Source organism: Zootermopsis nevadensis, unplaced genomic scaffold (assembly GCF_977971745.1).
Source record: "Zootermopsis nevadensis isolate Lab colony 2312 unplaced genomic scaffold, Znev_1.0 Znev_ptg000031l, whole genome shotgun sequence".
NCBI lineage: Eukaryota > Metazoa > Arthropoda > Insecta > Blattodea > Termopsidae > Zootermopsis > Zootermopsis nevadensis.
Genome location: NW_028259163.1, coordinates 1,130,009 through 1,157,382, shown reverse-complemented (window position 1 = coordinate 1,157,382; position 27,374 = coordinate 1,130,009). Strand labels below are relative to the sequence as shown.

Sequence of the window (27,374 nt, the reverse complement as noted above, 5' to 3'; positions counted from 1 at the left end):
TCCCACGATAAAACCTAAGTCAAAATAGGTGGTCTCCGAGACGAGATTTGAACCCGGGATATTCCGGATATGAAGCAGGAGTACCAACCAATCCACGGCGACGCTCATTCCAATCTGCAGTTAGCAAAAATGATTTACAAACGAGACAAATTCACTTCCTTTACGTTTCGCTAAATATAAATAACTAGAAAAAGCGAAGATTAATTATTTTATGGATTATTGGCGCCGTACAGTCTGGCACAAATTAAACGATGTTACAGAGGTGCTTACTGCCACCATCTTCAGGACTGTTACAACTCAGAAGACCAACGCGGAAATTATATAGAAGCTGAAAACTAGTGATATGTCCCTATGTTATCTTCAGGTACTTTTTATTTATTTATTTAAACATAAATGTGGATATTATTGTAATAATATTTTTCCTCGCAAGTTTCACGTGCAACGCCAATTGTTTTAAACAATTAACAAACAAAGGACTGATAAATTGCTATTAAACAGGTCAGGATAAGAAAAAGTCTAATCTGATGGTTCTTTTTTTGTAGTTTTATCAAGTTTTGTTAAAAAAATCCGAACCGGATGTCTTACTGTCAGTACCTCTGGAAAATATCGCTGCCCTACGATTACAAACTATCCGGATGTGACGTGGGACTTCGTGTTGTCACAGCTCCAAGCACGGAGATAACCGTCTTCTGGGATGTTGCGGCGCGAAGTCTGGCAGAAATTGACCGACGTTTCGGAGACTCTTACCGCTTATCACCTCGGAAACGTCGGTAAATTTTTATCAATCATCCCAGAAAACAGTCGAAAACTTAACCACTTATTCATAGTAACAAATAATCGATATGAACATATCGATAGTACAAGGATCTTTCACGATCAGCTGATGGACATTTGACCGGTCAAGGAATGCGGTGCCTTTACAGAACCCGAAGGATCATAAACAATTTTGGCCTGAAGTGCTGAAGAGATATCACTGCAATAATTATGCTCACAAAAGCCCACCATTAGACCCACACTTGAGCCAGCTGAATCCAACCCCTGCCCTCAAACATCCTCTAGTATCCATTTCAAAAACATCTTCCCATATAAATCTATTGGTATGGATTTCGATTTAAATTTTGATATTTGGCGATTCCTAAACCATCGCCCTGATGGTGGAGCTCGTAAATGATGCAGAGATTAAGAATACGTAGAGATTTATCTCCACTTCCCCCATACACCTTCTAGGCGTGGTGCAGACCTTACGATCGTAAAAGGTAAAATGTCGACCTCGAAATGGAGTTCTGAAGCCTGTCTTACCCTTTCCTTGTGCTTTGTTCTGGCAGGCCAGAATTATGATGATGACTAAGAAGATGACCAGCAAGATCACCAAAATCGCCACCACAGCCAGCAAGTGGCGCTCCAGTCGCGATTTATTCTTCAGACTGCAAGACGACGAAGAAGGAATTTAAGGTTAGGTTCTCACGACAGATAAACCCTTGAAGAAAACATCTGACGGATGGGAAAGAACATGAAATGGAGGGGCAGCAGTGACAAAATACATTGCATTTAACGATGGGGAAACAGAGGTAAATTTTTTTTTTTACTATGCAAGTTCCCAGGTAGTACCCGTTCGTCTTACATTGAGGAGAAGGTAAAGCCGAGAAGGGTCTTACTGATATTACACGTGGTTACCGCTCCCAGTTGCCAAGGAACCCGACACCTTTATCTGCGATCTATACAATCCACCCACAGACAAACACTCGACGTGTTTCGCCGGTGTCACATCGATTCTAGAATTGTTTACGCGTTACCTCTCGCCATGAATATTCATTATAATGGCCGTCACACAAATCGGTCGATAGAGTCAGGCGTGAACACATTACAACATTCATAAGAAACGAATTTGTGTAGCTTATTCGGTTTCTCCACGGAGCTTCGTCAAATGTTAAGATTATTAATACCCCTGTGTCCAAGCACCACATCATGGTGCATATAGAAATGAAGGTAAACCTATAAGCGTTCTGTACCAAAGTATTTCATGAAAGCGAATCTTAGGTTAACCTCCGAGGGTAAGTCCCTTGTAGGTACTCGTCAGAAGACTAGATGGAATAAACAGCTGTTCGGTGACAGAATGGGGCAGAACCCCCGGAAGTCCAATCCTTCACTTTATTGAATCTAAACTTGGTCACAGACGGAAAATCTCCAGGAACATGAGGACCCTTCTTTGACTGGAGGAATTCGAGCCACGTAGAGTTAATTCTCTGGTACTCACCTTGTTTTGCGTGATTTTACTGGTACCAGATTCTGCTGGCTGCCGACTACAGATACAGCGTCTTCTTCACTCATCTTGGAATCCTCCCAAATTTCAACATAATCCGTTCACGAGCGCTTTGCGGTCAGACCACGGCGCAAACCACCAACTACTTTCTGACGTCCACGTCTTATTTCGAGCTGCAAGGAAAGACGAGGCCAGTAATTAGCGGTTAATTTTTTGCGTACGTATCAAAACGAAAGATAACTTGGCGAGATTTCAGGTTCTCACGGAATAGTCTTCTGCGACGTTTCGTCCTGTACTGTGGCAGAGATTGACCAACTTTTCAGAGGCTCTTAATATCGCGGTCCTTGATGGCAAAGGTAATGATCACCTCCGAAACGTCGGTAAATTTATAAAAATAAATTATACGTAGCAACATCTCAGAAGACCGGCATTATCATGAGTTACGCTGTGTTGAAATGTGGGGGGTAGGGGTGACATTGTCATATTTCAAAAAGTTCCTTGGACAACCCTAAGACAAATTCAAAAAACGTAATTCAGACATCCACTGTTTTATATTTCTGCCGTATTTGGAAAGGCGCTGTTTGGGTTCACGTATCCGCGGTTTCTGTAAACAAAAAAAAAAAAATCAAGCCACTTTCGTACACTCGCTGGATACAGGGCTGAGATGACGTTTGAAATTATTTGTAATTGTGTTTCGTCCTTTTAGGGTCATTCTCATGTTTCATATGTAAGGCAAGGCTTTAAGAATTCCTAACAAATTAAAATATTTACCTGTTTTTTACCGTACGATATTTGTCTCTTGATGTTCGTCGCTCGCGTTAATGCCAGCAGATTGTCCGTCCGCCCAAATCAAGCGTCTCACGACCCGGGCTCAATGTTTCTCCAGCTAGACCTGCGAAACTATCTCGTTTACTTTACGAACGAAAAACACGGGCCGAGGACAGTGTTTTGGAATCTTGCGTGCTCGTGCACCCACAAGCGACTGCGAGACTGTTCAAATGTAAATATCGACCCTGTAACCTCGCCTGATTTTCATCACAATTGGTTCTCTTTCGGTGAGAGCCCAACTGAAGGTAGGCAAAACACACAGCTTTAACGGAATAGGGGGGGGGGGGAAAGAAAGTGGGGAGGTGGGGGGTAGAAGTGAAAGGTCGAGGGACAGGGTGAAATGCGGAAAGGAAATTAGTTAAATACAGAAACAAAGTCGTTCCCGAAAGAGAAATAAAACTGACGACAACTCTTACTTAACGAGACAAATGAAATTAATAACTGGAAACATTTTCACCGAGGGGGGTTGGGGGGGTAGATTTGAGCCTTAAATTTTTCCGTCATTCTCGACGGGAAAAAATTTATTAGCTAATTTTTTTTAAATGAAACACTCCCGCAGGTCAATATAGAATAATTTAATACAAATGATAATTATGGTTCATTAGTAATTATTTTCTGACACCGTAAAATCAAATTTGAATTGATTTTATAGGTTGGAGACATTATTCTTTTTATATTTGCATCAAGGGAGTCTCAGACTAAAAGAATTTGCGAACCACTGCACTAAATGACTTAGTGATTAGACATCTGTGGGCATTTCTGATGTCTGAAATGCGTAACATCTTACATGTGTCCGTGGGTTTTATACCCCCTAACTTTCTAACAAATTAATTTTGATAAAATAACAGTAATCCTACATGAGAACATGTAAAATGTGACCTTTAATTTTTAAACTCTTGCTCGAGGTATCCATTGTGACTTAAACTCAACACTAATATATTCTCGTCTAATATAAATTACTATTAATTAGCAACATCGCCACTTCTTTAAAATTTGAGTTATAAACGTTCTTCGTGTTCAGACAACTCCTTCGTGAAACAAAAGACTGTAATCGCGCGTACTGTTGCTAAGGTTACTGGCCACAAACATGAAGTTAGTTACGTGGAAGTGTTTGTAGTTTGTACATTACACACAACTTATTTATTTTTATAGTGGGGATATGTGTGATCGATATGTCGACCTGTTAATGCTTCTAAATATGCGAATTCGGTAAATTTACAATAACTACGTTTGGATAGAAAATGTTTTCTGCACAATTGATTTATCGGCTTGCATTTTGCCTTATCTTCTTTTTTCTCTCTTTACTGTACTCAAAACACAAAATAATCGAGCACTGTTTAACATAAAGTAACAATTACTTCTTTATGAAGCAGCCGATGTTTATCAGCTGACACATTTTTGAGTTCTGAATCAACACGGATTAAGTTTAAAGGTGAATAATCACACCTAAGTCAGCTTAACTTGTCTACAGCGATTGCAAGTCGCGTCCTGAGCATGCCTGTCACTGAACGAAACGATAAGATACAAATAACCCTGAAAGATTATGTAAAATTTGCTGTTATCACAGCGGTGAGGATGTCAAGGAAAACATACCCGATCTTTAGATAAGGTTATGCGTTACTCATCCATCATGTTGTATGTACTATGGGCTGCTTTAGCATTCAATAACTTTCCGTTGCAAGGAAACTTGCCTCTGTGCATGAAGTGGCACATGTTCCAGTAATTTATAAGACGAAAACTAACAGACGTAAAAATAATTATCATATTCGTTTATTATTCTGTGTGCAAACAATCATTTATTTATTCAGTTTACTTACATTTTACAATCATTTTACAACAAAATACAGCACACTCACTCAACACACACACACATCACATGACAGTGTGCAACCACGAACATTTCAGAAACCTGGAAACGCTTGACGGATTTTCATTAAACTCGGTACAGGTGAGTTTTACTTAAAATTTCTCGTCACTTTACAATTTCCCTTAAAACCCAACAATATTAACGAGTAGTCCTAAAAACACAAAGACCTACAAGCTTTATGTTTTTCTGTGCATAACTCATTAAACATTCATCCCCATTTTATGCCCAAAACAATTCTTCCACGATGCCTAAGGCTTCGTGATGAATATGATGATAAAAATATGGGGGGGATTAAGAGAGATTTGCACGTTGGTGCCTACCTACAAAGCTCACACGGCGTTACAACACAGAAGAAGAGCACGTATTATTCCTTCTTCAATTCCTTCGTCAAACTTTCCATCTTGAGCATAAATTTCGTCAGGTTTTCCGCCATTTTATCCACTTTAAGTTCCAACTCTTTCTTTCTGCCTTTATACACCGCCACGGTTCTCAGTTCATGTAACAGCGACATGGGGACGTCTCCCTCTCTGACAAAGAAGAAACCTTGATCATGGAGATTGTCGTAAGTTCGTTTAATGTAATCTTTTCTAAAGAACCTCTTCACCTCATGCCAGTCATAAAGCAGTTGTACCTCACACCACAGGTGGTACACCTTCCCATATTCCTTGAGTTCATCGCCACCCTTAACAGCCAGTGCTACCAATATATTCAACAAAGCTATTGTAACTAAAAACACAAACAAAAGAGATGCTGTGATACCTGCGAATCCCATGTGCATTATATTTTCGGTAAAGGAAGGCGTGTACCATTCACCATGCGTAGAGTTGGCAGTACCGTTTCCTCCATATGCAAAATTTCCGATATCTTCTCCTTGAAGAAGTACCAGCGTTGTATACAGAAACGAGTACCACAAGTTTCTGAAATTGTCGTCTGTATCGCGATACAGAACAAAAAATGTTATTGAGAATCCAAATAGAACAAATGAGAGAGCCAGGGAATGTTTAAATATCTCCTTGGTAACGAATCTAAACATTTCCATTTGCTGACTTATTATTTGGATCGTACTAAAGTACAGAGGGGCAGACAGCCATGAAAACAGGATGGCCAGTCCACACCATTCTGAATTGTAAGGGATACAGACCGACACCAGGGTCAGGATCGGAGGGCCTGCAGTCAGGAGGATTTTGTAGACTCGTTCATACCACGTATACTGCGAGGACAGAAGATAAAGGAGACAGAATAAAATGACGTGGACAGAAAGAAGACCTGTTATAGCCCGCAATGGCGCCCGTGCTTTATAATTCGCAGACACGGACACGAAAATTGTCAGTACGAACAAGTAGAGGAGATAAACCAGAAACCGGTACCAGATGAATTTCCTATTCTTGTGCCACTCGAAAAGGATGAATGACGCCAACAAGGGATGAAGAAGTAGCTCCTTCTTATGTTTGTGACATGTGTACAGTGTGTTGGCTACGGCAATTTTGTTCCTATTCCCAGGACAAAGTATTTTCAGACTGATTTCAATGTCTCCGAAGCCGATATATGTGACACATTCATCAAAAGCCTCTTTCATGAGATCTTCGCCGGCTTGTACATGTTTCAGAACCATATCGAGCGCCCTTAATTTGTCTTTGTTTTCCAAAAGGAAATCTGCCCCACACACAATTAAGTATTTGACAATATCGGGTGACCCCGACATGGCTGCATAATGCAAAGGAGTATTGCCGTATTCATCGGCTGGTGACAAAGAGGATTCGTTTGCAACAAGCAGCTTAACACAGTCCAATGAACGTGACATAGCAGAAAAATGAAGCGGAGTCCGCCCACACAAATCTGGTTTATTAACTGCATCTTCAATATTCAGTGACTCTGTGCGAGATATGTGTCCTATCAATAACTTGACAGAATCGGCACAGCCCGCTCGAGCAGCACGGTGGAGCGGTGTACATTTGAACATGTTTTTCTGCCAAATTATATCTTCTGCTTCCAGCAAAATTTTCAGGCATTCTGATGATTTTAACATTGCTGCTAAATGAAGGGGCGTGTCGGAGTCCGCATTTTTCACATCTGTTCTAGCGCCTAGATTCAGAAGCAGTTGGACACATTCTGCTCGACCAGACTCAGCGGCTAAATGGAGAGGTGTGTTATCAAAGTAGTCACAAGGCACATTGATGCATCCAGGATGCTGCGATAGATATCTCTCCAGTTCCTCCACTCTTCCTTCCTCAATCAAAACCTCCAAATAGCTTACGGTTTCAGAAGAATTGCCAGGTCTCTCCATAAACGAAGACATCTCAATTTCTGCAGGGATTTCTCTCGTGTCTCCAAACATCTTCGAGTTGGATTCCAAGAATTACGAAAAACTGCAGAAAGAATTACATTTTACACAACTCATACATAAAATGCGAGATATTGTGGTGTATGGAACACACTCCGATCTGCACTAAAGACACAGCAAATTATTCTATTAACGCCTATTTTATTCGATATAAACAGATGAAAAGTTTGGTGAGGACCAGTTTCTAACCAAACTCAATAAAATTGGGTGAAATTTTATACTTCACATTCCAGGGGTCCCGAGTTCAAACTCAAGTATGTACCAACTTGGATTTCATGAATTTACCTTTTAGCATACTCTCAGTATACTCTTACATATTAATCCGAAGTATAAATAAATTATTGTCATTGTTGCATTATTATGATTTAACAATGGACAATTTAAAAACAAAATAGCGTAAGGATCCACTTAATTTATTTTTCAATATACCACGAAGGCTTTCTTTCAGAACCTTCCCAAAATGTCATTCGATCCAATTCTTCATTCGACGCTCTACGACTAACGTAGTTAGAAAAACAAAATTAACTAGACCACGAAACAGACTTTGCGCTATGTGTACAACTGAACTGACCAAATCATTTCCTGCGTTTCACATCAAACAAATGCAAGTATTATGTGACGTTGCTCAATATAGTTCTAAAATCAAAAAGAAAATGAAATGTCTTAAACCCTCCTACATGTGAACCAAAAGTTATGCTCAAGAACAGAAACCCCTTCTATCTTTAATAACGTCGGCAGATATACCTTCGCCGAACTTTCGTTTCTTAATTCAACTTATCTGTGACGTTTCATAAATGTTAGTTATGCTTAAGCATTGAAACAAATGAAATAAGTTTTGGTAAACATAAAAACATAAAATGTCACTTACAATGTATAAAATTAACCAGTGAATATTTTCGTAACCTGACTTTAAACTGTTTTTGAAATGAAGCACCTCGAAAGCAGAGCAGTGCAGTACTGGAATTGTTACAGGAAATTCCTGCGAAGTATGAAGATTTCTGTCTTCTGGGTTGTTGCGCTGTGTAGTCTGGTCGATGTTAACCAACGTTTCAGAGGTCATACTGCCTCCGTCATCAGAGTTTGAAGATTTCTGTCTTCTGGGTTGTTGCGCTGTGTAGTCTGGTCGATGTTAACCAACGTTTCAGAGGTCATACTGCCTCCGTCATCAGAGTTTGAAGATTTCTGTCTTCTGGGTTGTTGCGCTGTGTAGTCTGGTCGATGTTAACCAACGTTTCAGAGGTCATACTGCCTCCGTCATCAGAGTTTGAAGATTTCTGTCTTCTGGGTTGTTGCGCTGTGTAGTCTGGTCGATGTTAACCAACGTTTCAGTGGTCATACTGCCTACGTCATCAGGGCGATGAGTATGAAGATTTCTGTCTTCTGGGTTGTTGCGCTATGTAGTCTGGTCGATATGAATATATTCATCGCCCTGATGACGGAGGCAGTATGACCTCTGAAACGTTGGTTAACATCGACCAGACTACACAGCGCAATAACCCAGAAGACAGAAATCTTCATACTCACCGCTGTGAGAACCTCAAGTCTTACATCCTGCGAAGTACATCGCGGCTTATATATTCTTAACATTATCTTATCGCGTATGGATTCAACGCCACTGTTATGGCCGGAGGATGGGGACACAGACAGGTGCCTACCCTACCTAACCATAGGTAACTTATTCCCCAAAGTAACCCAATCAATCACAACATGGTTTTAACATAAATATATTTTAAACAATTAATTCAAGAAAATAAATCAAATACATCGATAAGTGAATATAACAACTTTTATATACTTTAAATCATTCCTATACTTGACAATTAATCAGTCACCTTCTGTACTACATTATGCTTTATTACTGTGTGGCTCGTAAGATTATTCAGTTCTTTACTTACATGCGTATGCCAGCAGAAACACCCATCTCAGCTCAACTCTTTGAGTTCCCATGTCAATGAAACTGTAGGACGAACACGACGACCTACCCTCTGACTAAGGTTCGTTTTATCACAGTCTATGCGTACTGAAGAGAATAACTAATTTCCAAAAAGTATCCCTTAAATATGTGTTTCATCATGCATCACATGACAAGCAACATTTAATACATGAATTCTGATTAGTTGTCCACACCCTAATTTCAAACAATATTTTATAAAAGAAGATGTCCGATTTGGTGTCTTCACTGGCACGTCATTTCCTCTGTCACAACTCATGTCCTCAAGACACGTACGCCTTGGATTTCCCAATATCCTTCTAAGGTTTTCCCTGCTAACTGCAACTCGGATGGGCTTGTCTTACAGGATGCAACTTGTGGTTGCAGCTGACCAAAGTGTGGTTGCAGTTCACCGCAACTTCTCCGGATCTTACGTCACAACATGTTTACTCATGTGTTCCAATATGTAAGATGAAATAAAGAAATATTAAACAATCATCAATAGATTAATCAAACAAAGGTAACTTCAATGTAAATAACTAGTTTTCAATTGTTATTTGTACCATCTGCGGACCCTGCAGACCACGCCAATGATTCGGTTCAAGACTTTGTAAAGTTTCCTCCCATAATATATGACGTACTTTACGTTTATCAACTGCGAAGAAGTCACAGAATGTTAATTACCTAAAGCGACGTGACTGAAAAGTGTGTACACTCAGATCTGGGGTAATAATGTGTTCCAACACATTCATGCGCGTTTCATTTCACGCTGGTTCATTGTTGATGAAAATGTGATTTTGGTTGAGGACAGATTCCGTCCAGCAACAATTAACATTCTCACTCTTGTTGAAAATTAATGTTTTTATCTCAATTCGATAGATCCTAATGTATCGAACGGAAACAAATGACAAGCTCGTTGCAACACAGATAACTTCGACCTCTCGAACTGATCGTTAGAACAACACGAAACAAAAGCATCACGCCACTAATGAACAGTAGAATCACGCAACTTCCCGATAATTCTTAATGCGATGAATTTAGATAGAAATATGTTTCATACCGGGTTCAAGTATAAATAATGGATTCTCCCAGTCCGGGTGACACCATAAACATGTTGATTGTTGTAACTGTAACATGTCTTTCTGTGATAGCAGCACAAGGAACTTCGAAAATAGGTAAGTCTAATGGCTGATCTGTGTAAGCCACACGCTTATCAACAGTTCCTTCAAACCACGACACACTGACGGTAGTTCAGGACGAGAATTTTAGCATGGTATGTATAAACGCGGCACAGAAATACAACAATCGACATGGCATCCTCGATTCTAATTGCTTTTACAAGAGTCGAATGTAGAATCGACTCGGCCAAGAACACAGCATATACACGCGTAATTTACCCCAAAAGACAAATTTACATCAGAATCTCTAGACGTACATGATTTGTTCTATTTTTGTAATCATAATATTACGCACTAGTAACATCTTCCGGTTATCATTACTGAATTTCAGATGATTTTCCAGAGGCGAGTAAGAAACCGACATGGCTGACGTCGAATGACATAAATGTCCTAGACAAGCCAGCGTACGCCCCGTCAAGGAGACAGTGGCTGCCCCGTCAGACGGCATCTCACCCGGAGATCGAAGCCAGCGACCCGATCGGCTCTCCTTTCCCGTTATTCCCCACGTTCCCAAGTTTCAACTTCCCATCATTTGTTCAACCGATCTACGGCACTGGGAATTACGGATTACTTGTCAACAGAGTCGCTCGCCTGGAAGGCGAAATCAAACTCCTGAAGCAGAAGATCGTGTCCTTGGACAGAGTCTTGAACTGTGCCAACATCACGTCGTCTCCGGGGTTTCGTCCTGCATCTTCGTACGCCCCGATACGGCCCCAAGGGTCCGCCCCTTTCTCGGGAGGTGGGTACGTCGTCTCAAGCCAGTCAGGGGGACCCGGACAAAGCAGCGGGGTCCTCGTCAGCAGCACGTACAACAACCAGGAAGGTTCTCAGGGCCAGGGCACGCTGACAGTTGAACACTTTGGCAACACCCCGAAAGTGTAGTGTGCAGTGACCGAATCCATCCAGAGATAATCAGTGCGAGAGAAATTCTGTGGATTGAAGTATTCTGGGTTGTGACGCCTTTGAGGGACTCCCGGTCTTACGTAATAATAATTATGATTGTGCGTGTTGTTACAACCGTTGCCATGGTAATGTTCTTACACGATAATTGTTGATAAAAACAATCCAAAATAACCTCGTGATTATTTATTAACACCCCAAAGGACAAAAATCACGTAACTCCAAGAAAACAAACCGCATTACCGATACAAACGACTAACGGACTCGAACAAGCTGGCTACGCTCAGCTAGTCATGATATTGCCCGTCCTTTATGAAACCCGAGGGTTTATTACTGTGTTCAGAACAGTCTGCAACTTGTCCCTATCCTGAGCCATATAAATCTAGTCCACACACCTTATTTCGGAAAGATTCATTTTAATATTATCCTCTCATCTTCCGAGTGGTCTCTTCCCGAAAGGCTTTCCACCAAAATTGTGTGCGTATTTATCATTTCTCCCATCCGTTCATCCTACCCCGTTTCATGCGACGACATAATAATTTGCTGAAGAGTACGAACAATGAATCTCAGTTTTCTGCAGGCTACTGCCACGCCATCTCTGTTTGGTCCTGGCACTTCCCTCACAGCTACTCGTTGTCAGTTTCCATCGAGCTTGCCAACAAACAGAAGGTAAATTAGCCCCTGGTGTTAAACAAGCAACGTTATCATACTCAGGAAGATAGATGGCGGAGTTGAGGCACAAATTCTTAATCTCGCCACGAGATGGAGGTGTCAGTTTTACGCTCCGGCCATCTTAACTACGGGGGAAACAGCAGACATGTATTCGGTAGCATCACGGATGGTCCAGACCCGGTGTGTACGCAGAGGCTAAGAGAGAATTGTCTGCTCTAGCCGCGAACTGAACCGAGGTCCTCCATCTTCCAGGCTTGTCAATATACTGACACACATCCCAAGTCATTAGTGACAGCGAGTGATGATTAATGATGGACTATTTCCTGGTAACACGTCTGCAAGACCCGCGTCCTTCAAGAAAACAATTTGGTATCCATGGACACGTCTCAACACAGCCTTCGTATGTCTGTCACATCCGGCCAGCTCTCTGCTTTTGGTACAATGATCACCGCTGATGATGACGCACTCCGTATTCTGTGCGTATTCAACTTGCGGTCAGTGGCGTAGCACGATAAGAAATTCCGTACGCAGTGTTTCTCAAACAGTGGTCCAGGGACTGCTGCAGAGTCGTAAATTTCGTCAGCAAATCCTTACCATTCAAAAACAGTTTCCTTTCAGACAGAATTGGTGTCGTTTGCAGGGTTTAGGGTGGAGGACACAATTTTGACGTCGTCTCCTTTCTAGTCCCTGGGGAACGGTGTTAAAAATTACATATTTTCCGAATTTCACTCACCCCCACAACAAAACAGAATAAATATGGCTGCCCTCTGGGTTGCTTCGCCGTGAAGACGTTTCAGAGGTCCTTGCTGCCTCAATCCTCACCATACCAATGACGTAGGCAGTAAGTGAATGTGGCAACCACCAGCCATCTTCACAGCTGTTGCCTTGAGAAGTTGAAATCTCGATTAATTTAGAATTTAAGGTGTAGCTAATCACGTAATTCATTCGATCTGAATACAAAATCATGGCGATAATCGATACATCGATTCGAAGTTATCCTGTAACGAGTACATTGTTCGCAGATTCTAAGGAACGGTCTTATTTGGTCTCAGAATTGAGTTGAAACAACAAAGTAAATTAGAACAGGGCCTCCCAATTCCTTCGCAAAATTCATAGCAGAGATTTTTTTCTGAGTTTCCATAGTCAATAGGGCTCAACACAGGGAAAGTATCTTAAAATAACAAAAATCTGTCGTGTTCCGCGTAGATTCGGTAATCCCAGTGTACATTATCCTTGAAGTAACTGTATTTAAGAGTCACAAAACGTCTCCACGGTTACAGTTGCTAACTACGACTTCAATGGCCACGTGACCCGAAAACGAGGGCGAACAGTTTTGAATAATCGATGTCTGATTGATTGTCTCCCCCACGTAAATATTGCTTTTGGCACTGAACCGATCAGTGATGACACAACAATACGACGGTGAAAGAGGCGACCTTCTCGTCTATTCAAGACACAGGAACGTCAAGGGCGTTTGTCCTTCGAGAATTAATTCTCATTTGCGTTCTGGATGTCGAAGACAACAGACCAGATGGTGACCATGGAAGAAAGATTGGCTACCCTGTTTCTTCTGTTGGTGTGGCCGACTGTGATTCTACATCTCCGTAAGTTCAATGATTCTGGAAAGCTCTGCGACTGTGGTTCATCCATTATGCTGGAAAGTTCACATTTTATATTCGTATTTGTCGTTTCGTGAATTAATCTACTCCAGTCTTGAAGTTACTGTCATTTCTCTAGCATATATTTCGTTCTACTGGTCTAGGAAAGTGGTATTCAACCTGGGGTACGCGAAGACATCTTAAGGGGTACGTAAAATTTTAAAAAAAAATATATTATTTTATGATAAACACTGAATAATCAGTAATTTAATTTATTTTAGAAGTAGATTATATACTGTATATAACTTGAATTATACACCAACAACTTTGGGGGTACAAATTTGAAGAGAAATTATATCTGGGGGGTACGCGAACAAAAAAAGGTTGAATACCACTGATCTAGGATGCACTTACATTTTGGATAATTTGACAAATTGTATTATAACTCGAAACAAGACGCTACACGTGAAGTATTCTTGTGACGCGTAAGTTTAATTACGTCGATTAGCTCTAAGGGTCATGTCGCTTAAGGGACTACATGAACATATACTAGTTAAATTCGATATACAGAACTTTTATTATTTTTACCAAGACAGCAGACAGACGATGACCCCCTGGGTCCAAACCCCATTCTTGTTGCAGTATCTGCGGATGACTCTATTGTGTTTCCCGACAAAGGGTCATCCGCGCAGCCTAAGACCAGCAGTAACCACGGAGACGAAACAAAAGACGAACGAGTCAAGCCTCGGATCGGTCTTGACACTGGGGGTGTAAGCACCGCCTTCAATTTCGGAGTTGAGCCGAACGGCGGAGGAATATCAGGATCTGCTAGCTTCAGCAGCAGTTATGGCGGGCAGGGTCAGGCCCACTCTAGCAGCCAGAGCCAGTCCTTCAACTTTGAAGCCGGGTCCAGTGGTTTCAGCGCTTCGCAGGCTGCTAGCCAGTCTTCAAGTTTCAATTCACAGTTCCCTGGTTACCATGGGTACGAAGCAAGACATCCCAGTCTTACATAAATCTATATTCTTAAGTCTCGGAATTCCTCAGACACGCTGTATATCGAAATGTTGGTAGCAAAACCTATTAGAATCATCATTTTCAAAATTTCCCAACATTTATTTTTACTATATGAAATAAGCAGGGTTTAATATGGGTTTAATGACGTTAGATCAAGTGCGGAGGCTACTGGAATCAAACGAGATGATATTTACGAACAGCAAAATAACAAAAGCTGAAAAACGTCGTAGTGGTATATTTCAAAGTACTGTGCCAGATGAAAACCACGAATATTATTTAAAAAAAAAAAAAAACCTCGACACCACATTCACCCTGAGGACAGAAACGTTTGTCTGAAACGTTGGGCAATTCCCCCAAAGCTGAACATGCACAAAACAAAGCTTTAGCTAATTATTTATAAGTTTCTCTGTGTTTATTATACACCCGGAACAAACACAGCCTCTGCACGGCTTTTGTTCCGGTTTGTCTGCACGACTTTCAGAACGAGCGTTTCATCCACAGATCAGGCGGCCCCTCGATAATAGGCAGCCAGGCTAGCAGCCAAGCTTCTAGTGGGTCTAGCGGTGGGCCTGGAGCTCACGCGTCTAGCCACGCCTCCAGCTTCGGGTTCCAGACAAATGGAGCTAATTTTGGAGCCTCCAGCAGTGCTGCAAACGCGCAGGGGTTCTCAACGGCGCTAGGGCGCCCAACAGGCGGATTCGGATACTATCCAGGAGGAGGATTGTCAGGTTCAAAGAACCAGGGTGCAGGGGTATCGTTAGAAAACCTGTACCCTGATTTCATCAGAAATTTCCAACAAGGCAACAATCAAACGTACAAACTTCACAACGGCAGTAGAAAGCGCCCTGCATGGTTCAACAAAGCTTTCCGTTTCGACAAAAACAGCACTGTTGTGTTCCCGGAGTAAATAAGGCACGCGACGAACTAATACGAACTTCAGATTTACAAAACTTACATTATCATTCCTACTATTTATGATATCACAATTTTCCAAATAAACTAAAATTTTCAGTTTCGGACTTGACGAAAAAACAAATTAAACACAATCTGAAAATACTATCGACATTTACCGAGAATCCAACACCACATTGCGCCATACCACGTACAAAATAAATACTGGGTCACATGACCAGAATCATTTTCGCTGAGTCAAGGTCGCCAACTTAACAAACAGGAATTAGCACAAAACAAAATATACCGATTCGAATCGTACTCTGGTGTGCGATCTCAGAAGCTTCAGAGAATACCACACAGTTTCACGAGTTTGCGAACGCTCCAGAAACAGGCATAAAAGATTTAAGACTCAGACTGTGAGCAGCGTACTTGTGCACGTGGTTCTCTTCATAATTTTCCAACATTCAGAATACATTCAAAACTTGGAAATTGGAACTCCTTAGAACTATCAAAACACCAAAAGTTTGAAAATTTAGAAATCTGAAAAAAAATATCTTAAACTTTAAAAATTTAACAATTATAAGAAATGTAATTTGTTTAATTTTCCAATTTTTAAAACGCTGACAATTATTTATATTCTAAAAAAACTGAAATTTCTTGAACAATATTTTTTTTTTGGAAATTGTTTAATATTTTTTTAAAAAAAATTCTAAATATTTAGAAACCATAACGGCTTCCTAATCCTCTAAATGTTGAATATCTTTATGGTACTACGTTATGTATCATTTATGTTGTGTTGGGGGTGGGATTGTGTCGGGACCATCGTGTACAACTGGGACGTGTCAGAACCTTTTCTAACGGCCTGTTTGCATACATGACTGGTTTGATTTTACGACACTGTATGACAGTTTTCTATCGTTTTAAACAACTCTGTCATCGTACGAACTAGTCTTTAGCAGTTTAGTATTGTTCGGGCACATTCGAAGAGGTTCTGACATATTTGAACATGAAAGGACAGGTTTCTACAAGTTTCTACAGGTTAGTGATATTTACATACCAAAGCGCATGCGTATTAGACCAGTGACAACAGCGCCAACACAACTACAACTTACGAATTTCAGCACGCGTCGCGTTGGTGTTGAAGCTTGCAGAAATTTTGAAAATATTTTCTTGCAGCAATCACCCATAGCAAAACGTACATATAAAATTTTATGAAAGATGTTTCACAAATTATTTAAACACCAGTAGAATGTTCGTTCCCTAAACACTGCACTGGAAATGTAAGTGGCGTTCATAAATCACATATTCCGCCACCGCAAAGCAATCACATGAATGTAAATAAACACGGATTTATATAGCATTTCAATAAAGATCCATAATATCTGATCCCTTCAATACATATTAATTTTTCTGCTTCACTTTGTATCAATGACATTAAACACAACCTGCAAATACTGTTAACATGAACCACTAGCAGCCAGCAAACTAAAAAATACGATAAAACATTGCGCCATTCTAGACGGAAACGAAAATGCTGGGACAAATGACCGGAAGTATCTTCGCTGACATGGTCGCAAACTTAACAAACAGAAATTATCACAAGAACAGAAACTCCCCACATCAAATCGTAATCCGATGTTCGTGCGATAACAGAAGCTTCATTAAGAACAGAATATATCACGAGCATTCAAGACACGAATATAAAATATATTGCAGTCTATATGTAACATATTTGTGTACATCGTCACTCCCGTCATAATTTACCAACGTTCAAAATATACACCTACAAATTGTAATACTTTCAATGCTTCAAAATTAAAAAAATAAATAAATAAATTTGGAAACCTGGGAAATATCTCTAAATTAAAAACCATAATTTTCAAAATTTATTCTTTTTTTCCAAATTTTTAAAAATTACAAAAATTTCTCACATTGGCAAAATATCTCTAAAATATAAATTATTTCGAAAAACGTCCTTCCATCTCCTCTGTCCCTGTACTTCGCCCCACAGAGGTACACAGCTTGGAGCCAAACAGCAGACGTAAGGTGAATCCTGACTGATAAAAGCAATATACTCAGACACGACAGTGTACAGTTTAACATAAATTAATACAAATGCAAATGCTATTCTATATCTTGAAACAAAATATTTACAAGAAAAAATGAAAATAAGAAACATTTATAATTAACTGTAATAGTGAATACAGGTAGCCCTCGATTTACGCCAAGGATGTGTTCCTGGACGAACTGGCGTAAACTGAAACTTTTATAATGTAAATCAATGGGAAGTCAATGACACGCGTTCCCAGCACCAAACATTGATGAGTAATATAATGGAATTACATTTAAAGCTCTGAAATAACGTAAATAAAATAAAGGGAATTTAAAAAATATACACTTACATTCGGCAATTAGTTGGTCCCCGCGACTGACTGGGATTCTTTCATGTGATTGACTTTCTGGTTTCAAAATCGCTGTTATTCTGAATCAGCGCAAATTGGACCGGCGCAAATCGAGGGCTACCTGTACAATAAATCCATCTTTAATTTAAAAAAACCCAAAGTCTGTTACCAATTCCTGTGATATTCCAGTTCTCACATTGTCGAATAGAAGACAACTGGCTTCTGGGATGTTGCGCTGCATAGTCTGGTTAACTGACAACTGATGTGTCTGAGCAACCTGATCAAGTTGGACCAAGCAGTCAGATGAGACCCCAATGGCGCTCGCGATAGGCCTAAGGGTGGCCCCCCTCGCAGTATACGAGGGCTCAAACCGTGTGGTAATAGTTGTTGGGAATCTCCTCAGAAAGTGACAACTTACTTCTGTTCTGTGGCAACAGTGTGGTTCTTGCGCACCCCTAACTAAAATGGCTGCAATGCTTTGGTTGTAATCACTGGTGTCGAGAACCACCGTCACATCAGGACAGTGGACTGTGAGGCTGGCTTTGGTTTGCAGAACACAGAGAGCTCTTCCTTCAGCTTTGGACAAACAACGCTCGGATCCCAAGTGTTTCCTGTTGGACTGCCTCAGCTGCTGCCTCTTCCAGCAGAGAACTTACGGCTTTCAGTCCCAAGAGCTGAAAGTAGAGAGAGCACTCCAGGCCCTGTGAACCAATGCTAACCTCATGACTTACAAGCATCATCAGGGTCCCAATCCACCGCCTGGCAAGTATGCCCAGAGGACAGCTGGGGATTTCTCTGTATCACACGAAGAATGCAATGGAGTTCGTCCAACCTTATCCTGAGAACAGTCTTGACCTGCTCAACATGTTACAAAATCTGAATCCAATTTCTCATGCAGAGGTTACTCATCACCCTGAAGACAGAGGCAGTAAGCACCCAAGATATCGGCATACTCCTACCACACTACGCAGCGCAACATTCTAGAAGACAAGTCATCTTCAAAGTGAAACTTTTTTAACTTTAATAATTTTCAATTGCTATGGCCTCCTGTCCGACGGGTACCGGGGTCCTTTCCCGGGGGTATAGCGCAGCCGGGGTGTGATGCTGACCGCTCGCCCCCATCTGGTGCCAAGGTCAAGAGCTATACCTCCGCTCCCCACTAGTGCCTGAATTGGGACGTAGCGGGACGATTTACTTGAGATGGTTGGAAGTCTCTTTTATTCGTGGTCTTGCAAGTATGCCTCTCCTTACAATCTGTTTCGTTTGGCAGAATGCCAAATAGCAGGCGATTAATCAGATCGCGGTCGTCGCCACACAAGCCGTGACTCCTATTCGCCAACAGGCAGGAAGAAATCCAACTGACATATTCATCTTCATTCTTGCTTGAACAGACGCTACATTTGCCATTCGGCAGCCGACTATCTTCTATCAGATGATTGAGACAAAAAATCCGTTCTACTTTGTCTCTATCCCCTTCCTTCATCACATCATCCATAAAATTCAGTTCACTGTGTGTTAATTCATGATCCATTTCTTCGATCTGCTCCTTTACCTTGAAAATAAACAAGTTATATATATTTTTTTGTTTATTTTGCATCACTTCGTGCATTCGAACACAATAAAATTAAATAAAACTGGACGCACTCATTGGTTAATTTAAACAGAGAACTTTGTATACACTGTTTAAATTAACAAATTTCACAATATCACGCTACAGTAAATTTAAGCGACGAGGATGACAACCGTGGTGATTATTCGGGAATTTCGGCACATTTACCAGAATCAACCAAAGTTTGAAAACTTTGTTGAAAAGCCTTGATTGAAACTTTTATCAGTTCCCTCAGTCTTTCCAGATAATTGAGAGGTCGGATCCTAAAGTAGGTCACGGCGCCATCTTCCAAAATTTTTAACTACCCACTATTCATAACTATCTTCACATTTAATTCAACATTATTTTCACCACTGCATTTCGTACGATCTTTGAATAGTCCAAAATTACTTCCCCATACATAACGTCAGACCATTTTGTTTGAATACCTCATCTGCTTTTCTGTTCAGCTCACGCAATGTCCGCTGATCTGTTACCTGCGGTGTCAGCGTCATCTTGTCTTCTTGCTCTTTCGTCAGTATCAAAGACACGTGTATATGCGGTACGTTATCTCCGTGTCCCTCTTCCTGTGGGTCAAGCTCCTTGCACGACCACACCTAAAAAAGGTACATAAAATTTTATACTCCGAAGCAAAATGTTTTAACAACACGACACATTCGATTCTTATAAAGTTTTCTGGTAATTTTGCCTGTCTGCTGTGCGGTTGTGAAATGCGGCCTCTTTCTTGGTTCATATGAGAGATTAAAGTACGTGGGAATAGAAGATATAACAAAATAAGGAACTTCAAAATTTACAAAGGTCATCCAGTTCTACTGCAGTCAAATCAATGTGGTTACAATGCGCTTCTCATGCACTTACGACGAAAGACAACAAAATGGCGTAATTATTATCCATGGGGCAACCTCTGGGAACAGAGCCCCAAGTATTGTCCGCAAGGCACGAGAGTAGACCTGACATCTTTGAGGGAGGTGGGGTAGAATTCTGCGCTACTAGCAGACCGAGGAACACCCGCGGCTTATACAGGCCGTACGTCGTGAGATTTCAAAACAGCGAAACTGACTGACTGATAGCACGATGTTCTTAGGTAAGGAATACATCACCGGCGCAAGCGCAGAACCCACTTTCCCCCGCCACACAAGCAACGGCTGATAAGGCCACGTCTACTCTCGTGCCTCGTGGACAATAACGCTGAGGGATACAGAACGAAGTGAAGAAGAAAATTGTTCCGGATGGCAGACATAAAGAAAAGAGAGAGAATCACATTCTTCATACAAAACGAGACACACCATCAAATGAACCGCTTATATCGAGACTAAGAGGAAGGAGAGCAGATTTTATGTGAAACAGATGAGGCAATTTGTCTGATTTCAGAATACGACAAGATGGTCCAAAACATTCTAAAAGAAGGGAGGAAATAAAAGAATGTATGGGAAATTGGAGGGAGAAGAAGAGGAAGGACGCAGGTGCAAAGAGAGAAGTAGAGTGGAGGAGAATAAGAAGTAAAAAAAGGGAAAGGAGTGACGGAAAGAAGAGGACAATATGATAAAATACTGATGTATGATTTGAGGTTTTCAGAGCAGCGACTTTTAAGACGGCCGTCTTCTGGGTTACTTCCACCAGAACACACGGCACAACAACCCAGAAGACAAGTCGTCTTCAATGATAAATACCGTCACAAAATAAAACTGGCAGAACAGATACTTTCAGCGAACACTTAAATTTAGAGACTGGTTAAGTCCTTACACATGAAATTCACTTGTAGTGGCATACCTCTTCCTCTGAGACTTCGTTTTCCGTTTCTTCATCAATGCTACGGTCGTCTGTCTGTTTGTTTATCTGCTTTTTGTGTTTGTCGAAGTAATTCTCAACGGAAACTTCTTCGTCTATGCTACGGCCGTCTGTCTGTTTGTTTATCTGCTTTTTAAGTTTGTCGAAGTAATTCTCAACGGAAACTTCTTCGTCTATGCTACGGCCGTCTGTCTGTTTGTTTTCCTGCTTTTTGTGGTTGTCGAAGTAATTCACAAAGGCAACCTCTTCGTCCATGCTAGTGTCGTCTGTCTGTTTGTTTTCCTGCTTTTTGTGTCTGTTGAAGAACTTCTCAAAAGCAAGTTCCTTCACATCCCTGAACACACAAAGAAAACAGGGAACAAATCAAAATGGTGTGTGGAACAAACCACTTAAGAAACCTAGACACATATGAGGGGAAGATAACAAAACTGATCTTACAAACAGATATGACTGGAAAGTAACCTGTTTTCCCGTCACATATGCTGCCCTGGGATTAAACTCACGTCTCCATACAGGGAATCTGCGCATTAACTGCCTGAAGTAGAGCACAATATAGCTAGTTAGTTGCTTTGTTAGTCAGACAGGGAAGCAGTTAGCCATCGTATTTACTAGTGCATAACGCACACCCTTATTTCTGAATTGGGAAATTAAAAAAATAATCAAGTATTTGCATATAACGTGCTTTGAAATAAATTAAATAAAAGCAGTGAATACAAATAAATAAAAAAGATTAGACAGTATGAAATGTCTGAAGCTTAGGCAGGCAGGTGGTATTCTGTAATGAAACTGACCCGGACACACTTGTATCATAAATAAGATGATGGCATGACTGTCGGTAACTTTTCTATGAGAGAAACAGAAAATGAAAAATTATGAATCAGAAATCGTTGCCACGCTCAGTTTGTCTGCAGAAGTCTTCTGCTTTCTTACAAAAACTCACCCCAAAAGACAAGTTTCTACTAGAAATGATTGTAAGAGTTTAAAAAAGAGGGTGAATGACTGAGTAGTGAATATGCTGTGGCATGTTGGTTTTAGGCAGCCTCCACGGATGTGTGACGGAGGGCGAAAAGCTAACAAGGACTCTGACATTGTTCTAATCAATGGTGGGATGACCAAGCTTCGGCGACCTTTGGACGTCGTCACCGATTGGACGTACGTCACTTTCTGGCAGCTTTACAATCGTTATATGACAACCACTACGCATGAATTGAGGCGTAGCACTAGAATAAAGCGCACACCACCGCATGTGAATGGATCCTTGCGGCATAGTACTCAATTTATCCAGAAATTACGTAGAAAGTTTAAAAGTTAATGAAATTTCCAGCGTAATGGTCGGGAGTAAGGATTTCATTACCATCGACACTGACAACGAAAATCAGAATAATGATAACAGTATCAGTAGTGACGTTGGTTGATTGATGACACTACTGAAATCAAATTACATATTAGTGACAAATAAATATTGGCTTTGAGATTATATCTGATAACATTCTGCTGCGTGGGGAAAAACAAAATAAAATATAACTTACTACATGCACTCTAATCTAAATAACAAATAACAATGATGATTATGATGATAATATGCGTTACATGCGAGTATCTACGCGGTGCTACGACCCGGAACGCAGAAATCTTGAGACAGTCGTTTGTTGACATTTCAAAAAGCAAACTTTGAAAATATTCCTTAAATAAATGTGCGTTTCTCACGTACGTAACTTACTTATTCGAAAATGGATCCAACATGCATTTGTGCAGCATCGTGAACTCCTCACTTATCTTCCTACTCTCTGCATCAAATCTGTCCATCACTTCATTTAATTCGGCTCTGTAACATTCCTGAAACATCAGTAGTTACGTGCATTATATCGAAACCTTAACACAGACTTTGTTACTGAGGAAACGTCTCTGCACTTTTCACCAATAGATTACATTCATTTCTCTAAGTTTATTAGATAATGCTTTTCAATTGCATTACGTTATAGTGTGTTTATTGATTGAAAATGATCACTTCAGTTTAAAATAACGCAAAAAATAGTAGTACGAAAGCGTTCTCCTCGACAGACTGGGAATAAGACATAACAGGCCTACTCCACGAATGGAACTCCGGACTTCCTTAATATGAAGCCCAATGCAAGATAACTGAAGTTCAATATCTAGCTGACGGTGATTTTTACGGGAATGATATATCAGAAGGGACCAAGCATCCTGTCCCGTGGACACGGGACGCTCTTTTCCCGAGAATGAAGCGACCGGAGAAGACTGCTCACCCGCGGGTAGTGCCAAGTTTAAAATCGCGTGGAGGTTTACCTACACCCCCTCTATGCCTTCACGCTGTGGTGCTTAGCCAATTTGCGTGCGTCTGACATTTCACATTTATGTGAAAAACTCTGCTGTTACAAGTTCTCCTCAATACAAATACGAAATTACGCAAACATTTGGAATCTCTCTTATTACTTACAGTAATTTTGTCGATTTTCTCCCAATATTTAACGGTGACCTCCTCCCTCTCCTTTAGATTCTTCTTCAGTAATTTCAGCAGCAGCTTAATAGTCTCCAGTTGAGTTAGATCATGTTGGACTATCCCATTACGTCTTAACTCTATACACAAACACCGAACACAATAAGTCGAGAAATGGCCAAAATGTTTTGATCAGATGGTTCAGGAGGTGAAACACAAGAGTAGGGGAACAGTATGGAAACATTTTAATTACAAAAGAATATGGCGCATATCAAATTAAATCATCGCATAGCACCCAGCCATCCAATCAGCTGGTAGGGTTACCATCACCATCGATATATAACTGCATTCATCGAAGTGTGCTAGGTGCCCAAAGATCATGAATGATGGAAAAGGAGAAAAATAAATCTGAACTCAAAATAATGTCTCTGAGGCATCATGCTTCGGACCAGCGATAAGGAATGCGCGCTGGTTCGAGTCTCGGGGGGAAAAGAAATTTTCTCATGAGCTTTCGACCAGCATCGTGAGGAAATTGGGGAGCTACAATGGGTAGCGTAATCCGGTCATGAAAATTAGCAATGGCTGGGGGGGGGGGGTGTCATGCTGACCACACGTCACCCTATATCTGGTTGGATGATCGTTCACCTCGGCCTAGGCATGTGAACGTGAGGCCAGCAGCCAAGCTAGTCGGCTTTGGCTCTCTGGAGCTGTTACGCCACGGATTATTATTATTATTATTTTTATCACAGTATTAGCCTGGAGAGACTTTGGGAAATTTGATGAAGGAAGAATAAAAGAAAAATGCAAAGAGAAACGAGAATGAATGATGAAAGAAAGAAAAATATAGAGACATAAAGAAACAAACAACGGACCTCCCGTCATGCTTTTGATTGCTTGAAACTGGTGATACTTACTCAGATGATTCAATCCCTGATCACCTGACTGATATGATGACTCAGTTATGATTTGTCAACTCTTTAAATAATTCCTGAGGACGGCAGAAAAGAAGCTTGCAGAATATGGGGGGTTTATTTAAGCATAATGTATATATAGCTCTCTGAAAACTGTGATGCATAAATGTACATTTATATGAATATTTTTTATTATTTCTAGGCTTTCCCACAACTGTGATAACTCTGGCATTCAAGTTGGCTTCACCCACTCCTTTACCTAGATGTCTGACGTCTGGTTGCAAGTTTGTTATGAAAGATGTCATCATGCTGAAATTGGTCAGTTCGGTTTCTTCCTCTGATCCCAAATTCACCCCTGTTGACTTCAGTGCTCTTTCACGAACGTCTGAGTACGTTTCCCTCAAGCCCTGAAATTAGAACATGTATTACTATTCTTTAATGTTCTATACCCGAGACTGCAGATACAAACGCATTGCTCGAAAAATATAAACATCCTACAGATGTTATCTTGCAACGACCAATTGTTTATAAAAGAAATTTTGGAAACAAATGTTGATTTTAATGAGACTGAGATGTACACACTTCATATCACGCAATAATTTTGTGTATGACAAGCAATTTTGTGGGAAATAGAAAAGTCTGACTTAAGAATAGTGTAAAATAGGCGTTAATTAGACCAATACGGCGCATAATAGTTTCATCCAACAACTTTAAGTGTATCCTCCCCACTCCTTTCACCATAAATATCAAGTTTCAATATTTACAGAAATTAAAAATGCACGTGGAGTTCCGACTCACTTCATGCATTACGTATAAAAGTATGCGTAATGTGGAAAATAAGAACTGACTTGGAGATTCTTACCAGTTTCCCACGTACTGGATTTCTCTGTGAACTGGCGTTCTTTCCTGCACGAAACTGAGCTCTAGAGCTGCTTGTTACGCCTGCTCTTGAAGCTGGCTTCTTTCGCTCAGGAAGTCTTAATCTTTTCATGTTCTTTTGCGCGTATGGTGATTCATGAATTTTGCCAGCACGTGGACCGGCTTTGGTACCTTCTGTCTTGATTTCACTGTGAATTTTACTGCCTTTAATGTTTACCTGAAAGAAATAAGACTATAACATATCAGAAAACTATCAAACAGATATTCAAATAGACCAGGACATTTTTCCTCATTTCAGGTAAGTTCTCCTTTAACACAGTTTACCGCTGGTAAAGGACCCTGATACCCACTGGTTACGAGACTGGGTGGGCCCCAGAGCCGGTCTGGATGCAGAAGCTAGAGAGAGTGAGAAAAAAAACCTCTGCCCCAGTCGGCGATTGAACCCTAAATTATTACTTTGGATAAATAATGTGTACTGTGCATATAAGTGTAAGTGAAGAATCCAACAGAATGAAATTCCAAGTGCTAGTTATATCTGGCTGCTATCACTGCCCTTGCGCACCGTTTTCAATGTAACGCAGTTAATGAGTTACGTCTTCTGGGATCTGGTTCTGGCCGATAATGTACAGGACTGAATGAGCTCGTGTGTTGGACAATCTCAGCAGCCGTGAGCAGTCACCATGCGACTTTAACAGAAGATGTTACTGACACTTCCGTCTCACCATGTTATTATTAACAGCTGCAGTAAATTGAAAAGGACAAAGGGGTAGCCCACTGTGGAATAAATTTCATAAAAACCCACCCAGCAGTTCTCAAGTTGAAATATACAAACAGACAGACACAGCAGCCCTGATATATTCCCCTTTGTGGCATGCATCAGGAAAACATAAAGATACGATTTAAGCATAAATGAGTGGATAATATTGAAATAGCTCTTCATAAACAGGACATGAGGATGTTGAATGGAATCATGCTCTTGTGAACATGGTAATGAAACCTTGGATTTTTGATCAGCTGGGTGTCTATAATTTTTTAAAGGAGGACTCTGCCTAGTGGAATAAGAAAACACGAAACATCACCCAAGATGCAGGCCCCTTCTTTCGTGTGTCTGGGCAGCAGCTACTTTTAGCTTTACTTGCCTGTTCTTCCTGGCGGTCATGGACTTTCAGTCTGATGTGTATGTCATTTGTATTCTTTTTGCCCTTGGCATCTGGTACATTCTTCTTTGGAAAAGCCACATGCCCTAAAGTAGTGCCACAATGCATTACAGATTACACTGTTTAAAACTTAAAATTGTAGATGTATTATACAAGTAAATGTATTTCAAAATCAGTAAAACGAGTTCTATATGGATATGTAAACTTCTCTTAGAGCACCCAGTCTCCCTAACATCTTAATTTATTTTATGTGCTGTAAATTACCCAAGATGAATTCAGAGTCTTTCGTGCGTTATGTAATAACTTAATGTGTGTAATGAACTTAACACTTTTATGCTAAATTAGCGCAATTCTGTACGCATTCATTGTCTAGCCAATCTGAGCTTTCTGTATTTCACTATCTTAATAATATTTGGTGATATTCTCCTCACTAAATCCAGTTAACATCAGTCTGTTTAACTGAAAATATTGTAATGAACAGAAAGAATAGTTGAGAAAGCAAACTAAAATGTATTAAAAATACTTACGAATGTTTGGTCTTGCCGGCATTTTCTACTGCAGGCAACACACTCATAGTACACAAATTGAACCGTTACTCTGGTTTCACAACAATGGTAGATAGGATCTCACAAACAACCCTTGACCAACCACGAACCTTTCTGTACAGGCTATATTGGCTACTAACAAT

General features: G+C 40.5%; 5 protein-coding genes across 13 annotated transcripts in view; 2 read left to right on the top strand and 3 right to left on the bottom strand.

The window, feature by feature from the left end:
• The window catches only part of LOC110835260 (neprilysin-1), a 29,870-nt gene extending 12,607 nt beyond the window's left edge, over window positions 1–17,263 (bottom strand). For 3 of the 6 annotated variants that reach the window (XM_022075292.2, XM_022075297.2, XM_022075298.2), the window contains exons 1-3: window positions 3,032–3,337; window positions 2,255–2,433; window positions 1,300–1,424 (exon numbers count right to left, since the gene is read on the bottom strand). In XM_022075292.2, coding sequence (XP_021930984.2) covers window positions 1,300–1,424; window positions 2,255–2,328 — 199 coding nt within the window. In that variant the 5' untranslated portion in view covers window positions 2,329–2,433; window positions 3,032–3,337. Of the gene's footprint in view, window positions 1–1,299; window positions 1,425–2,254; window positions 2,434–2,524; window positions 2,865–3,031; window positions 3,338–7,209; window positions 7,322–16,594 lie in introns of those variants that run through there. The other 3 variants (XM_022075293.2, XM_022075296.2, XM_022075294.2) reach the window with 3 other exon arrangements.
• Window positions 4,841–7,290, bottom strand: LOC110835262 (uncharacterized). 2 transcript variants are annotated; one of them, XM_022075307.2, is made up of 2 exons: window positions 5,715–7,290; window positions 4,841–5,482 (listed from the first exon to the last, which is right to left on the bottom strand). In XM_022075307.2, the coding sequence occupies exons 1-2, from the start codon at window positions 7,288–7,290 to the stop codon at window positions 5,445–5,447; spliced, it is 1,614 nt and encodes a 537-aa protein (XP_021930999.1). In that variant the 3' UTR covers window positions 4,841–5,444. The 2 variants fall into 2 exon arrangements, with proteins under 2 accessions (XP_021930999.1, XP_021930998.2); XM_022075306.2 differs by having other exon boundaries at window positions 4,841–7,290.
• Window positions 10,251–11,478, top strand: LOC110835270 (uncharacterized). 2 transcript variants are annotated; one of them, XM_022075325.2, is made up of 2 exons: window positions 10,251–10,401; window positions 10,748–11,478. In XM_022075325.2, exons 1-2 carry the CDS (start codon window positions 10,305–10,307, stop codon window positions 11,284–11,286), a joined length of 636 nt encoding a protein of 211 aa, XP_021931017.1. In that variant the 5' UTR covers window positions 10,251–10,304; the 3' UTR covers window positions 11,287–11,478. The 2 variants fall into 2 exon arrangements, with proteins under 2 accessions (XP_021931017.1, XP_021931016.1); XM_022075324.2 differs by having other exon boundaries at window positions 10,284–10,401; window positions 10,736–11,478.
• Window positions 13,114–16,868, top strand: LOC110835269 (uncharacterized). Its single transcript, XM_022075322.2, has 3 exons — window positions 13,114–13,580; window positions 14,217–14,556; window positions 15,090–16,868. The coding sequence occupies exons 1-3, from the start codon at window positions 13,487–13,489 to the stop codon at window positions 15,493–15,495; spliced, it is 840 nt and encodes a 279-aa protein (XP_021931014.2). The 5' UTR covers window positions 13,114–13,486; the 3' UTR covers window positions 15,496–16,868.
• Window positions 17,264–17,355: 92 nt separating the features above from the next.
• LOC110835266 (uncharacterized) lies at window positions 17,356–27,348 on the bottom strand. Of its 2 annotated transcripts, none has more exons than XM_022075316.2 (9): window positions 27,214–27,348; window positions 26,669–26,772; window positions 25,513–25,746; window positions 24,910–25,057; window positions 23,740–23,879; window positions 23,002–23,117; window positions 21,264–21,615; window positions 19,922–20,089; window positions 17,356–19,436 (listed from the first exon to the last, which is right to left on the bottom strand). In XM_022075316.2, the coding sequence occupies exons 1-9, from the start codon at window positions 27,233–27,235 to the stop codon at window positions 19,044–19,046; spliced, it is 1,677 nt and encodes a 558-aa protein (XP_021931008.2). In that variant the 5' UTR covers window positions 27,236–27,348; the 3' UTR covers window positions 17,356–19,043. The 2 variants fall into 2 exon arrangements, with proteins under 2 accessions (XP_021931008.2, XP_021931009.2); XM_022075317.2 differs by having other exon boundaries at window positions 19,970–20,089.
• Between the last annotated feature and the right edge of the window lie 26 nt (window positions 27,349–27,374).

Excerpts from the sequence above, each read along its gene's own strand:
- LOC110835269 (XM_022075322.2), top strand. The coding sequence starts at position 13,487 with ATGTCGAAGACAACAGACCAGATGGTGACCATGGAAGAAAGATTGGCT. Across the intron at positions 13,581-14,216 it reads GACTGTGATTCTACATCTCC|TATCTGCGGATGACTCTATT; the intron begins GTAAGTTCAATG and ends TTCTTGTTGCAG. Across the intron at positions 14,557-15,089 it reads CAGTTCCCTGGTTACCATGG|ATCAGGCGGCCCCTCGATAA; the intron begins GTACGAAGCAAG and ends TTTCATCCACAG.
- LOC110835270 (XM_022075324.2), top strand. The coding sequence starts at position 10,305 with ATGGATTCTCCCAGTCCGGGTGACACCATAAACATGTTGATTGTTGTA. Across the intron at positions 10,402-10,735 it reads ACAAGGAACTTCGAAAATAG|ATGATTTTCCAGAGGCGAGT; the intron begins GTAAGTCTAATG and ends ACTGAATTTCAG.
- LOC110835262 (XM_022075306.2), bottom strand. The coding sequence starts at position 7,290 with ATGTTTGGAGACACGAGAGAAATCCCTGCAGAAATTGAGATGTCTTCG.
- LOC110835266 (XM_022075316.2), bottom strand. The coding sequence starts at position 27,235 with ATGCCGGCAAGACCAAACATTC. Across the intron at positions 25,747-26,668 it reads ATGACCGCCAGGAAGAACAG|GTAAACATTAAAGGCAGTAA; the intron begins GCAAGTAAAGCT and ends TATTTCTTTCAG. Across the intron at positions 23,118-23,739 it reads AGAAAATCGACAAAATTACT|GAATGTTACAGAGCCGAATT; the intron begins GTAAGTAATAAG and ends CTGATGTTTCAG.